Raw genomic sequence first — 12,812 nt, forward strand, 5'->3', positions numbered from 1 at the left:
CTTCCCCGCCCCCTGTTCTAGGGCGTCTGAGCCTCCTCCACTAGAGCGCAAGCAGTCTCTACAGCATCTCTACAAAACTTACTTCTACTATCACATATATATATATATATATATATATATATATCATATATCATATATATATATAGGGTGACTACCTGGAGATTTATCTATACCTTTACAAAACATTATGCATTGGTCCAGATCTGTACTGCAGATTCAGTGGTAGGAAACAGCACTATTACAGACATCCATGCTATCTGCATCCTCACACTCACCTCCTGTTTGACCACTGCTTTCTAATCTCCCTTGTGTGGAATGCACATAGGCACCATCACTCGAAGAAGTGGAGGTTACTTACCTGTAACTGAAGGTTCTTGTTCTTCAAGATGCGTGTTCCCTATCTGTATTCTACTACCCATCCTTTGTCCCCTCTGCTGTGGATCATGACCAGATTTGTGGTAAGAGAAGGAACTGGAGAGGCGTTGGTGTGCACTGCCCTTTGTAACTTCAATTCAGAGCACAAGGAGAGTAACCGCGCATCTGCACACCAACAGATGCTACTTATTGAAAATCTTGACTCAGGCACATGGTGCTCATGCCTGTCCACAAGTGGAACACAGCTAGGGACTGTACATCTTGAGGAACCTCCAATTACAGGTAAGTAGCTTTCACTTTTCTTGTGGATCTCGTTAAATTCAAACTTGGTTGCATAGATACTCATTCTTCATCTGGTCTCTGCTTTGTAGCATTAGGAGGGGTTCAAAGCTCTATCTGAAGGACCTCCTACTTGTGATTGTACTTGCAAGACCCTAGAGGAAGTATTGATCTGTGTTTTCACTAGTTGTAGTGGTGGTGCAAAGTTAATAGCTTGAAAAGCTGCTGGGTTCAGAATTATGAATATAAATTTTTTTGTAAGCTGCTTAATACAGCTACATTAAGAGAGCAGATTTATTCAAATTAATGGCAATGTGGGAAATTCAAACTTTTTGTGCTTTGTGGCAAAGGTGCTGCCTATTGGGGTCAGACAGGGATGGGTTTCCCTGTAACTTTTTTTGATGTGGTTTCCTGCAAAATAAGCTTTTATGACTCTCTTTGGACTTCCCTAAATCATCAAATATAGGCCACTGACCAGGGCATTGTAGAGTATATTGGACAATTTGCCATTTAAACAGGGTAAATCCTATGTCCCTGAATTTCCATACTCTGTGTTACAGTTAACATAATATGATGAGAGAGATTTATGCGATTAGCAGTCCAGAAAATCTAATATTTATGCTCCACAAACCAGCGGAAGTCTTCACTGATATTATTTCTAATTACATTACTTTCTTTCCATGGAGGCCACTCATTAGAACAGTTACTGGGTAAAATTAAGCCATGAAATTTTTTTTTCCACAGTCCACTTCTCCAATATTTGCTAGCTCTGGAAAACAAATAGCAGTCTGTTCATGATCTTCACAAACATAAACACATTTTTTTCTCTTGGTAATAGATCTTTGGTATTTTACTCACTTGCAAAAAAAACTTTTGCTGTTCTCTAGTTCTTTATTCTTCAGTGTTTTTGTTTTGTTTTTTAGTCGATAGTCGGGTTCCCAAAATTGTGATTGGTGACATTCTTATGGAACTAAGTTTGCAGGAACTCTTTTCTTTAGGGAAGTGGTGATTTCATTAGATGAAACCATTGCTTTTTGAATATAATATTTTGCATTTAGCAATCTTAGCTCAACCCCCTCATGAGCTTGGGTTTTTATAATTATAATTAAACCTGCTCAGCTAGGGCTGGTGGAAAGGAACTGATAGTTAGAAAATGACAGACCTTCTTTGTCCGTCTTCCTCAAGGTTTCTCCTTGTGTTAAGGAGCTGAGCTGTTAGATCTCTATAGAGCTTTATGTAACTATCTTGATGCGATCCACTTGTGGGGTTGTGTGCTTGAATCACATGACCCAAATGTGTAGCTTTAGGTCGTTGTTCTACTGGTGCAGAGCAGATAAGGTAGTTCCTCATATTCCAGTTAGCTGGGATAGCAGTCAATGAGAGGCCTTCTTTTGTCTTCCCAGCTGATCTTTCTTTGCTTGAAAGGGCACGTACTGTCTGTCTTGTTCTTGGAAATGGATGAACTGTTTAGCTGAAGCTTACCAAAAATGAAAAAAAATTCAGCCTGAGGCAAACATCTGGCATGGAAAATTTCAGCCCAAATGGTTTAATTTTTGTCAAAATTGTAAGTGACTGAAAACCGGTTCAGTGCTGGGCAGCCTTAACTCTAGAAGTCACTCTGTGATGTGCTTGTTCACTTAACTGTCTATGTGGGCATACGTGTAGGTATTTGCATGGAAATGTCTGCACTCAGTAGTGCATGTATACTTTGAAAACCAAGCCCTGAGCGTTTAATTCTGGTGGTTGTGCAGCAAAAGTATCATGATATAAATTGTTAATTGATTATATCAACTCCTTCTCTTTTTGTGATTAGCTGTCTCCTAAAAAGACCTGGGAAGGGTTCATTGGAGGTTTCTTTTCCACTGTTGCATTTGGATTTATTGTAAGTAGCTGCAGGATTTTCCTTTTCTAGTTTCATCATTTAACGTGTGATTCTTAAATTTGACAACAGGATTGTTTCAATTGTCAGTCTGCTATTATGGTGTATAGAAGTAGTGATCTCTTGTTATCTAGAGAATTCATTTCACTGATAAGTAATGCAAAGCATATATCATTTTCTAACGACAGGAAATGGTTGAGGAAAAGCTAAACTTTTTTGTACTAACCATATCTGCCAGATTACATATTTCCTATTCTTGTTAAAGTTTGTATCCATTATAAATGTTATAGTTCTGGTGAGAATAAGTATACACTTATTTTGTAATTGAAATCTATTAACAGCCTTCTTCACACTCCGTAAAATGACAGTGAATTACATTTGATTGATGTTTAAAATGCCATCTTTCTTGATACAGCTAGCTAGCTTAAATTTATGGTATGCATGAAATAAAAAACTGTAGATTGTAGTTAATGTGTATAACTTCTAACAGAGGCTTGTGAAAATCACAAGCTCAGAATAATTGTAGATGTTGTGCTTTGTTTCTTTCTTTACACTTCACTTTTAAATGAAATCTTGATTTCAAGAAACAGCACAGAGTCACTATCAGTGTCTCCTGATGCATTCATTACTGGTTGTAGTAAGGAAACAATCAGCTGGCATGACCTCAGGGGATCTAAAAAGAATAACAAAAGTTAGTGATATTTTAATAATGGACATTCAGCACATCTTAGCCTGCTTGTTGAGGAGTCGCCAATCTCAGAAGGGATGTTCTGTCCACTTTGGAACCATTTTGTAACAAACATATTTTTTGACTACTATCAAGTGTGACTTTAGCAAGAAATGAATACATCATAACTCTTGATTTGCCTTTCAGTTTGCCTACCTTTTGGCTCAGTATCAGTATTTTGTATGTCCAGTGGAATACAATAGTGAAACAAACAGATTTGTTACAGAGTGTGCACCATCAGAGCTCTTCCAGATACAAAGTTACTCTGTACCAGCATTGCTGCAGGCTGTGTTGGGAAGGGTAAGGAAAAATAAAACTTTGAATTTGACGTTTGAATTGAATTTTTATTTGCCTACTTTTGTACATTAAATATTATTATTAAAGGTGACCTAGTTTGTCTCAAAGGCCAGGGATTGAATTAATATGTAGAAGGAGGTAGTGTCACCCATGGGTCGGTGGAGGGTGTCACTCCAGAACGTAATTGAGGCATATTTGGTGGAGTTGTGTGGGGAATTTTGCACTCTTGCAACTCATGCTGTACCTCTCATGGAAACAGAAGACTTGGATTTTATAACCAAAATATAATGTGAGAGAGCAATCTGGTGTCATTAACAAAGTTTATTTCTGCAAGTCAGCCGTTCTGTCTTGTGATGAATTGTACACAAAGTTTTACTTTAAGAGTTAAGGCTTGATTCTTAGGCCCATTAGAACTTGAGTTAAAACTCTAAAAACTTTGGCACATTTTATTTGGGAAAGAGATTGAAAAGGAAACAGTTACAGTGCTGGTCCAACACGTGGGCAACATGTGTGAGGCTGGACATCACCCTCCTGTCCAAGTCAAGCACACACAAGATGTTTGAAATCCTTAATGTTATGTAGAATAAGGGAAAATTACTGACTGGTAACTCTGTGACTCAGTGATCTCCTTCCCTCCTCACACCCATCCTACAGATTCTTTGGAGTGAGCTGTTGTACCTCCACCTATAAGGAAACAGCAGATTGTCAGTCAATCCAGTATAAAAAGCCCAGCTCCATTCCCTTTCCTTCAATCAGAAAATTCCAGAGCAACCAAACAGGAACAAAATAGAACAGTCCATCACTCCCCTCCTTCGAGGGGAAGAGGAGAAGACTATGACAAAAACAGAATTACTGGTAAGTAATTTTCTCTTGTTGTACGTCACCTCCTCTTCCCCATCCTCAAATTCCTTATGCTGAGCTGGTATAGGAAGCTCTAACAAAGCACAGAACTTACCTATACGTTGTTGTATCAACCCTTACCTGTCAAATGGAGCATTTTAAACAGAGAGCAGGCTCAACATATGCTACAAGATAGAACGTGTGAAGAATAACCAAGTCTCTGCCTTTAATACACATTTCTGCCAGGAAAGCTGCAGTTCTTTTTGTGGAATATTCTTTTATAGATAGCAATCCCCCACCTTGGTGTTTTCTTCTTCAGTACAGTCCTTGGAACATAAATCATACTCTTCAGGGCATCTGGTTTTCTTGATGTAAATTGGACTTCTGAAATCTTTTGTCCTGGGGTTGTAAAAATTTGAAAGTTCCTTAACTAATAAATTAAAACACTGTGGAAACAAGATTGGAAGAATATAACTACAAACTACAGGTTGTTTCAGATGAGAATATTAACTTTTGGATGAATGTCCAGTTATCTTCCAAAAATGGAAGACCGAGAGGCATTATAGCTAAAGCAGTCATGGTAGCTCTCATATCACTTAAACCATGATTATGGCTTTTAAAAAACAAACCTTAAGGGGGTAAAAGGAGTCATTCCAATAAACTCAAAGTGGGGGAATATATCATAGCTTTGAGGCCTAAAATAAATCTCCTTGAAGGACTACTTAATGAATTGCAAACCTTCATAAAATAAAAGCTTGGCCCTTAAGAGCAATATAAGGGTGAAATCTAACCTTAGTGTGCAAGCTGAGATCCCTGACTAGAGAGATGGCTAAGGGAATTTGTTTTCAGTTTCTTGAGAAGAGGAAGCCTTGCTTCTTCTGCACAGTGCCACCCATGGGAATAATCTGTCATGTGTCACAGAAGCAGTTTGTTCAACAGTCCACCTCCAGAGAACCCCACTTATGTATGTTACTCTGTCTAAAGGGTTATAGAATTGGCCCAGATTCATAAAGTGGAATCTGCCCTCTGTGAAAGGGTGTGGTCTTAGATGTGCTCTTGCTGCCAGATTCTGTACGTTCATGAAAGGAAGCCAGAATGGCTTCTGCCCGGTTCATTTGACCTTTCAGTAAAGAAAGAGGAAATGTAACCCAACCCTGCAGTGGTCCAATAGGAAAGTATATGTTTGCATTGACAAGAGACTATAGCTCCATACATGTCACTAAGTCAGTTTTGTCAAAGCTCTTGCAAGTCAGTTGATGGCGAGAGCTTTAATGTCTCACATGTCCTGTTGAACACAGTCATAAAGGCACAAACTCTGTTTATCTGGTTTTAAAATTGTTTGTGCCCAATTGTCCTCCTCTGCAGGCATCATGCTGCCTAGTGCCAAAGCAAGATGGGGTTTTGTTCAGAAACTAAACTGGATGATCTCTCACTACTGTTCGTGTTTTCCTGGTTATTAATACTTAACACAGACACTATCACAGTTGTTAATTACATACTTCTGCAACAGAATGGACTTCCAAAAGAGTCAAAATCTAGAGAACTTCCTGTCATTCACTCAGGTTGATGCTTAGATATTGTTTTGTCCTGACCAAAACCCTCTGCGTTGAAGCAGCGTCCTCTGAGCCCCCAAACCAGGAGACTGGTGGCTGTGATGCAAACTGGGAATATAAAATTTAGGAATTCTAGGCCATAGTCCATATAGACACAGATTAGGAGGTCAGGAATTCTCTGGTATTTAAATAGGTCATCAAGAGCTCTCTTCTCTGAAGGACTTGGTGCCATGACTCAGTGTGATCATCGGGGACTGCAGGAGAGAGGCACATTTAGGATATTAAGTTGCTACAGAATATCCCAACAGTCTCTTAATCTTGAGGTAAGAATGGAAGTATGTAGACTAGGAATGTCTGCTGATAGAAAAACATTCCTCTCTGACGTAGCTAACAGACCAGAAGCTTAGTTTAAAAAAGTGCGCATCAATCAACTAAATGAGTACAATATAACAAGTTTGAGTGCAAAATATAAGAGGGAGGAAAACATTTCCTTTCTCTATAGAATTCATGGCAGATGAGAGTGGGAATCTCACCAGCTAGGAGAGTTCCTGCAGTAGCTGCTTTGTAATTTTTCTAGAGCTATCAAAAGGCATAAAGTACATGGCTGCTTCTGGGACCTGGAGGTTAAGGAAGTAATCATTCCCCTCCTGCACTGTTGAAATCTGGAATGATTGTTGCATGAGTCCACCATACTGTCACCAGCAAAGCATTTGAGAGGCATAAATATGATAGTTACCTGGAAGGGAGACTCTCGTTACTAGAGGGCTTTCACACACTGGCCAGAGTTACTCTCTCCAAAAGTTTGAGGGCTAGTGGGCAAGATCTTTTTTTCCTTTCCTGTAAGAGGAAGAGACATTAGGAAAGAGGGAAACTGGAAAGAGCTGAGATTGAGAAGGTATTGGAGCTGCATCTTATATACTAGGATGATTAACCATACATTTCTTTCTTTCTGATAAATGGAGATACAAGTCAGTTTAAAGAATCTGTGGAATTGGGTAGGGAAGGGGAAATGTTATATTTGACAAATCCCTTGTTATGTCTAAGATAAATATTAAAATACTTCAGTACTACTGACCAGGGAATTCTTTTCACATTAGATAAAATATGTATTGGTGTGTTTATATAACATGTCTGTTTTTTCCCTATGCAATGAGTGAATCATGTTGGCTTTGAAACAAAATGTATTTTCTCTGTTAGTAAAATAATTTTAAGGCCTTTATATATCTTAATTTTAAGGCCTCTAAATGTTATGTTGAGTTTGGCCTTGAGTATCTGGAATAATTGTAAATAATTTTAATTGGTGTATACTATTGCTAATAGTTGTTTTCTTGCAGGAAACAATCAATATGTACCCATTCCAGATACACAGCATTGCTTTGTCAACATTTGCATCTTTAATTGGGCCATTTGGAGGCTTTTTTGCTAGTGGATTCAAAAGGGCTTTCAAAATCAAGGTATGTACAGATTTTTGTAGATTTTAAAAAAACCTATGAAGACTTTGATAGGGCCAGTTCCTAGAATTTTAATTAGATGACTTCAGATTATAATGATCTAGACACACTTGTTTTCTACTAAACCAAGCTGATGTGATAGATAACAAGCTACCATTAGTCTCTGAATCAGTATTCTTCTTAATCAGAGATACGGTGCAGAATATGCGTTGGCAAATAATGTTCTTAAACTTCATATGTTATCAAGATGCACAGTGATTTCCTTTCTGGCAAATCTTAGCACTTTCTGGTTTTATTGTACACACATTTTGGTATCTGTTTACCTTTTGCGAGTTACCTCTTTATACTTGTTTATATAATGAGGTAAGAAATTGTGTTATATATAAGTATTTATATTGATGGTAGTATACATGAATACCTGCTGACAATTTGCTAGAATATATCATTTGCTAGATTATATCTCCAATAAAGTTTGCATGCCCTTTTGAGCACTGCTTCCATTTCAGATTTTCTTTTGTAAAATTAAAAATAGTGTTTGAATACAATGCTTATACAGAGAGTGATTGCTTATATTCAGTGGATTTATAAAGACACAACATTCTTTTTAATTAAGGATATTTGGAAATCAATGAAACATACGGGGGATTTGCAAAGCTGAAGTAAAATAAACAGGAGTATGAACCCTTGGATCTCAGGGTGCCTTTTCCATTTTAACATTCAGGGAGCACCCTGTGGAAAGATGTTTTATGCTAAATAAATGCTTCAGCAGCTGCCACCCTCGTAGAAAAAGGGGATAGAAGTATTCAACTGTGGGAGGTATTTGAACCTATTCAGACAAGATGCTAGAAGATGATACTTAAAGATTAGAAGGCGTGGCACAAAATAGGACAATGTGTAGAGGTAGATGGTCCTGGTCTAGCAGTTCAGTGCCTAATTTGTTCCCAGTTCCGGCACTGACCTCTTGTGTGAACTTGGGCAAGTCACTTCATCTCTTTGTTCCCCTCCTCTTCCTCCTGCCCTTTGTCTTGCCTGTTTGGATGGTAAATTCTTGAGGACAGAGACTGTCGCTATGTGTTGGTACAGTGTTGGTAACATGTTGGTTCAGTTGGTACAGCATGATGGGGCCCGTATTTCAATTAGGGCACTGCTGTAATACAAACAATAGATTAGTGAGGTATTGTACGTGAATATTTATACTACTGCATTTTTTTTCCTTAAAGGATTTTGCAGACACTATTCCTGGCCATGGCGGAATAATGGATCGCTTTGATTGTCAGTACTTGATGGCTACTTTTGTTCATGTGTATATCACCAGTTTCATAAGGTATTTTTTGCATATATAAATGTGTATAGTCAATATAGAGATCTAGCAAACTTTCTTCCATTACATGTAGTTCTGTTCTGCTGGTACAGTAAAGGTTAGCTTTAAACATAATTTATGCAGTTACATTTGATCAGAGAAAAAAGAAAAGGAGTACTTGTGGCACCTTAGAGACTAACCAGTTTATTTGAGCATGAGCTTTCGTGAGCTACAGCTCACTTCATCGGATGCATAGCATATCGTGGAAACTGCAGAAGACATTATATACACACAGAGACCATGAAACAAAACTTCCTCCCACCCCACTGTCCTGCTGCTAACAGCTTATCTAAAGTGATCATCAAGTGATCATCAAGGAAGGCCATTTCCAGCACAAATCAAGGTTTTCTCACTCTTCCCCCCCCCCCCCCCCCCCACACAGACACACATACAAACTCACTCTCCTGCTGGTAATAGCCCATCCCTCTTTGAAACCTCTCTTTATAATGCGCATGATAATCAAGGTGGGTCATTTCCAGCACTAATCCAGGTTTTCTCACCCCCCCCCACACCCCCCCTCTTCAAAAACCACACACACAAACTCACTCTCCTGCTGGCAATAGCTCATCTTACAATGTGCACAGCAATAATCCAAGTTTAACCAGAACGTCTTGGGGGGGGGGGGTTTGTAGGAAAAAAAACAAAAACAAGGGGAGATAGGCTACCTTGCATAATGACTTAGCCACTCCCAGTCTCTATTCAAGCCCAAATTAATAGTATCCAATTTGCAAATGAATTCCAATTCAGCAGTTTCTCGCTGGAGTCTGGATTTGAAGTTTTTTTGCTGTAAGATAGCGACCCTCATGTCTGTGATTGCGTGACCAGAGAGATTGAAGTGTTCTCCGACTGGTATATGAATGTTATAATTCTTAACATCTGATTTGTGTCCATTTATTCTTTTACGTAGAGACTGTCCAGTTTGACCAATGTACATGGCAGAGGGGCATTGCTGGCACATGATGGCATATATCACATTGGTGGATGTGCAGGTGAACGAGCCTCTGATAGTGTGGCTGATGATGTTAGGCCCTGTGATGGTGTTCTCTGAATAGATATGTGGGCACAGTTGGCAACGGGCTTTGTTGCAAGGATAGGTTCCTGGGTTAGTGGTTCTGTTGTGTGGTATGTGGTTGTTGGTGAGTATTCGCTTCAGGTTGGGGGGCTGTCTGTAGGCAAGGACTGGCCTTTCTCCCAAGATTTGTGAGAGTGTTGGGTCATCCTTCAGGGTAGGTTGTAGATCCTTAATAATGCGTTGGAGGGGTTTTAGTTGGGGGCTGAAGGTGACGGCTAGTGGCGTTCTGTTATTTTCTTTGTTAGGCCTGTCCTGTAGTAGGTGACTTCTGGGAACTCTTCTGGCTCTATCAATCTGTTTCTTCACTTCCGCAGGTGGGTATTGTAGTTGTAAGAATGCTTGATAGAGATCTTGTAGGTGTTTGTCTCTGTCTGAGGGGTTGGAGCAAATGCGGTTGTATCGCAGAGCTTGGCTGTAGACGATGGATCGTGTGGTGTGGTCAGGGTGAAAGCTGGAGGCATGTAGGTAGGAATAGCGGTCAGTAGGTTTCCGGTATAGGGTGGTGTTGATGTGACCATCGTTTATTAGCACTGTAGTGTCCAGGAAGTGGATCTCATGTGTGGACTGGACCAGGCTGAGGTTGATGGTGGGATGGAAATTGTTGAAATCATGGTGGAATTCCTCAAGGGCTTCTTTTCCATGGGTCCAGATGATGAAGATGTCATCAATATAGCGCAAGTAAAGTAGGGGCGTTAGGGGACGAGAGCTGAGGAAGCGTTGTTCTAAATCAGCCATAAAAATGTTGGCATACTGTGGGGCCATGCGGGTACCCATAGCAGTGCCGCTGATCTGAAGGTATACATTGTCCCCAAATGTAAAATAGTTATGGGTAAGGACAAAGTCACAAAGTTCAGCCACCAGGTTAGCCGTGACATTATCGGGGATAGTGTTCTTGATGGCTTGTAGTCCATCTTTGTGTGGAATGTTGGTGTAGAGGGCTTCTACATCCATAGTGGCCAGGATGGTGTTATCAGGAAGATCACCAATGGATTGTAGTTTCCTCAGGAAGTCAGTGGTGTCTCGAAGGTAGCTGGGAGTGCTGGTAGCGTAGGGCCTGAGGAGTGAGTCTACATAGCCGGACAATCCTGCTGTCAGGGTGCCAATGCCTGAGATGATGGGGCGTCCAGGATTTCCAGGTTTATGGATCTTGGGTAGTAGATAGAATATCCCAGGTCAGGGTTCCAGGGGTGTGTCTGTGCGGATTTGATCTTGCGCTTTTTCAGGAAGTTTCTTGAGCAAATGCTGTAGATGCTTTTGGTAACTCTCAGTGGGATCAGAGGGTAATGGCTTGTAGAAAGTGGTGTTGGAGAGCTGCCGAGCAGCCTCTTGTTCATATTCCGACCTATTCATGATGACAACAGCACCTCCTTTGTCAGCCTTTTTGATTATGATGTCAGAGTTGTTTCTGAGGCTGTGGATGGCATTGTGTTCTGCACGGCTGAGGTTATGGGGCAAGTGATGCTGCTTTTCCACAATTTCAGCCCGTGCACGTCGGCGGAAGCACTCTATGTAGAAGTCCAGTCTGCTGTTTCGACCTTCAGGAGGAGTCCACCTAGAATCCTTCTTTTTGTAATGTTGGTAGGCAGGCCTCTGTGGATCATTATGTTGTTCAGAGGTATCTTGGAAATATTCCTTGAGTCGGAGACGTCGAAAATAGGATTCTAGGATCTCTTGAATATTGGAGCCATTGCTAAATCTCATGAAACTTCTATAGAGGTCTTGCAACAGGCTATGTTATCCTCTTTTACTGCTAGGTAACAAAAAAATAAGAGTATGTACCCAACTGAATATAAAGAAAATGAATCTGAAATAACCCTTATAAATTCAGATTTTTATTTGTGGTAATTGGAGCAGTGGCAGTTCTGCTGTCATTCCCTTTATAGTGTCTGTGGCTTGGGGAGAATCTGTAGGCTTCAGGTAAATAGAAGAAACTATCAAACTTCTACATTTTCAATTATCTGACTTCTAACTTCCTGGTTCTGATTTTTTTGTTTTGTTTAAATATTGTTAATTAGAACATCCCACTTATTAGAAACATTGCCAAATTATCTCTCGGCCACAGCAATTTTGAAGGGGATGCTTTTAGAATGACAACTGTATTACGTGGCAGCTTCTTTCACTGTAGTTTTTAAGATGCTTGGGGACAGACTTTCAAATTTAGGGGTGTCTAGTTGTATGCATCTCACTTACGCTCACAATATCCAATATGCATGTGTACATTGGGTATTTGTTTATAAGTTAAGAATATGCAAATGTGTGGACTTAACGAAAGATGGCTGATACATGTTTGTCACCCTTTGTCATAAATACATTTAAAATATTTTAAAATACACTTGAGATTTCCTGAAAATTTATGGATATTCTAGAATTGGAAAGTGTCATGTTAAGGAAACTTTATGAACGTATTGGTCCTCTACCATGCCAAGGCTAGGTCCCATTTATTTGGGTAGTATACAGCTTATCCAACAACAGGTACAGAGCAGAAAATGGCTTTGTCAAAATGGTCTGCAAAAAGTGACCCCTCTCTAGCAAGAACTTAATCCCAGTGGCGAGTAATGAGAAAGGAGGCTTCAGGTTTTGTTACAAAGGGTCAGGCATTACACCATGGAAAATGCTTTTTTCTGCCAATTTTTAACTGCTGAGAATTATGCTTGTGAAAAAGGAACATCTCGATAATCATGTCAGCAATCAACAAGCATAGCCAACTATAATTGTGATTGTTTTTTGGTCACTGAAACATGATCTAACTGTATGTTTAGGAAAAAGTCATGAGAGACATGCCCTACCAAACACCTATGGGAGGGCCATATTCAAAAATGTCTGTTTTCCTATAATTGATGTACAAAACGCCATTCGAGGTTTTTGTAACATGTTAAGGCTGAGATTTGCAGCAGAAAGGTCCTCTCTACCCTTGGATTTCTTGTTTCAAGATCCTTTCCTGGTGGTCAAAAGACATGCAACAGGCATCACTTGGACACT

General features: G+C 39.7%; 1 protein-coding gene across 1 annotated transcript in view; it reads left to right on the forward strand.

Moving 5' to 3' along the window:
- The window catches only part of CDS1 (CDP-diacylglycerol synthase 1), a 67,649-nt gene that overhangs the window by 51,381 nt on the left and 3,456 nt on the right, over nucleotides 1-12,812 (forward strand). The window contains exons 9-12 of the mRNA XM_074950520.1: nucleotides 2,468-2,536; nucleotides 3,408-3,560; nucleotides 7,285-7,404; nucleotides 8,622-8,725. Of these exons, the coding sequence (XP_074806621.1) occupies nucleotides 2,468-2,536; nucleotides 3,408-3,560; nucleotides 7,285-7,404; nucleotides 8,622-8,725 (446 nt within the window). The remainder of the gene's footprint in view (nucleotides 1-2,467; nucleotides 2,537-3,407; nucleotides 3,561-7,284; nucleotides 7,405-8,621; nucleotides 8,726-12,812) is intronic.

This window comes from Natator depressus, chromosome 4, assembly GCF_965152275.1.
Source record: "Natator depressus isolate rNatDep1 chromosome 4, rNatDep2.hap1, whole genome shotgun sequence".
NCBI classification, from domain to species: Eukaryota; Metazoa; Chordata; order Testudines; family Cheloniidae; genus Natator; species Natator depressus.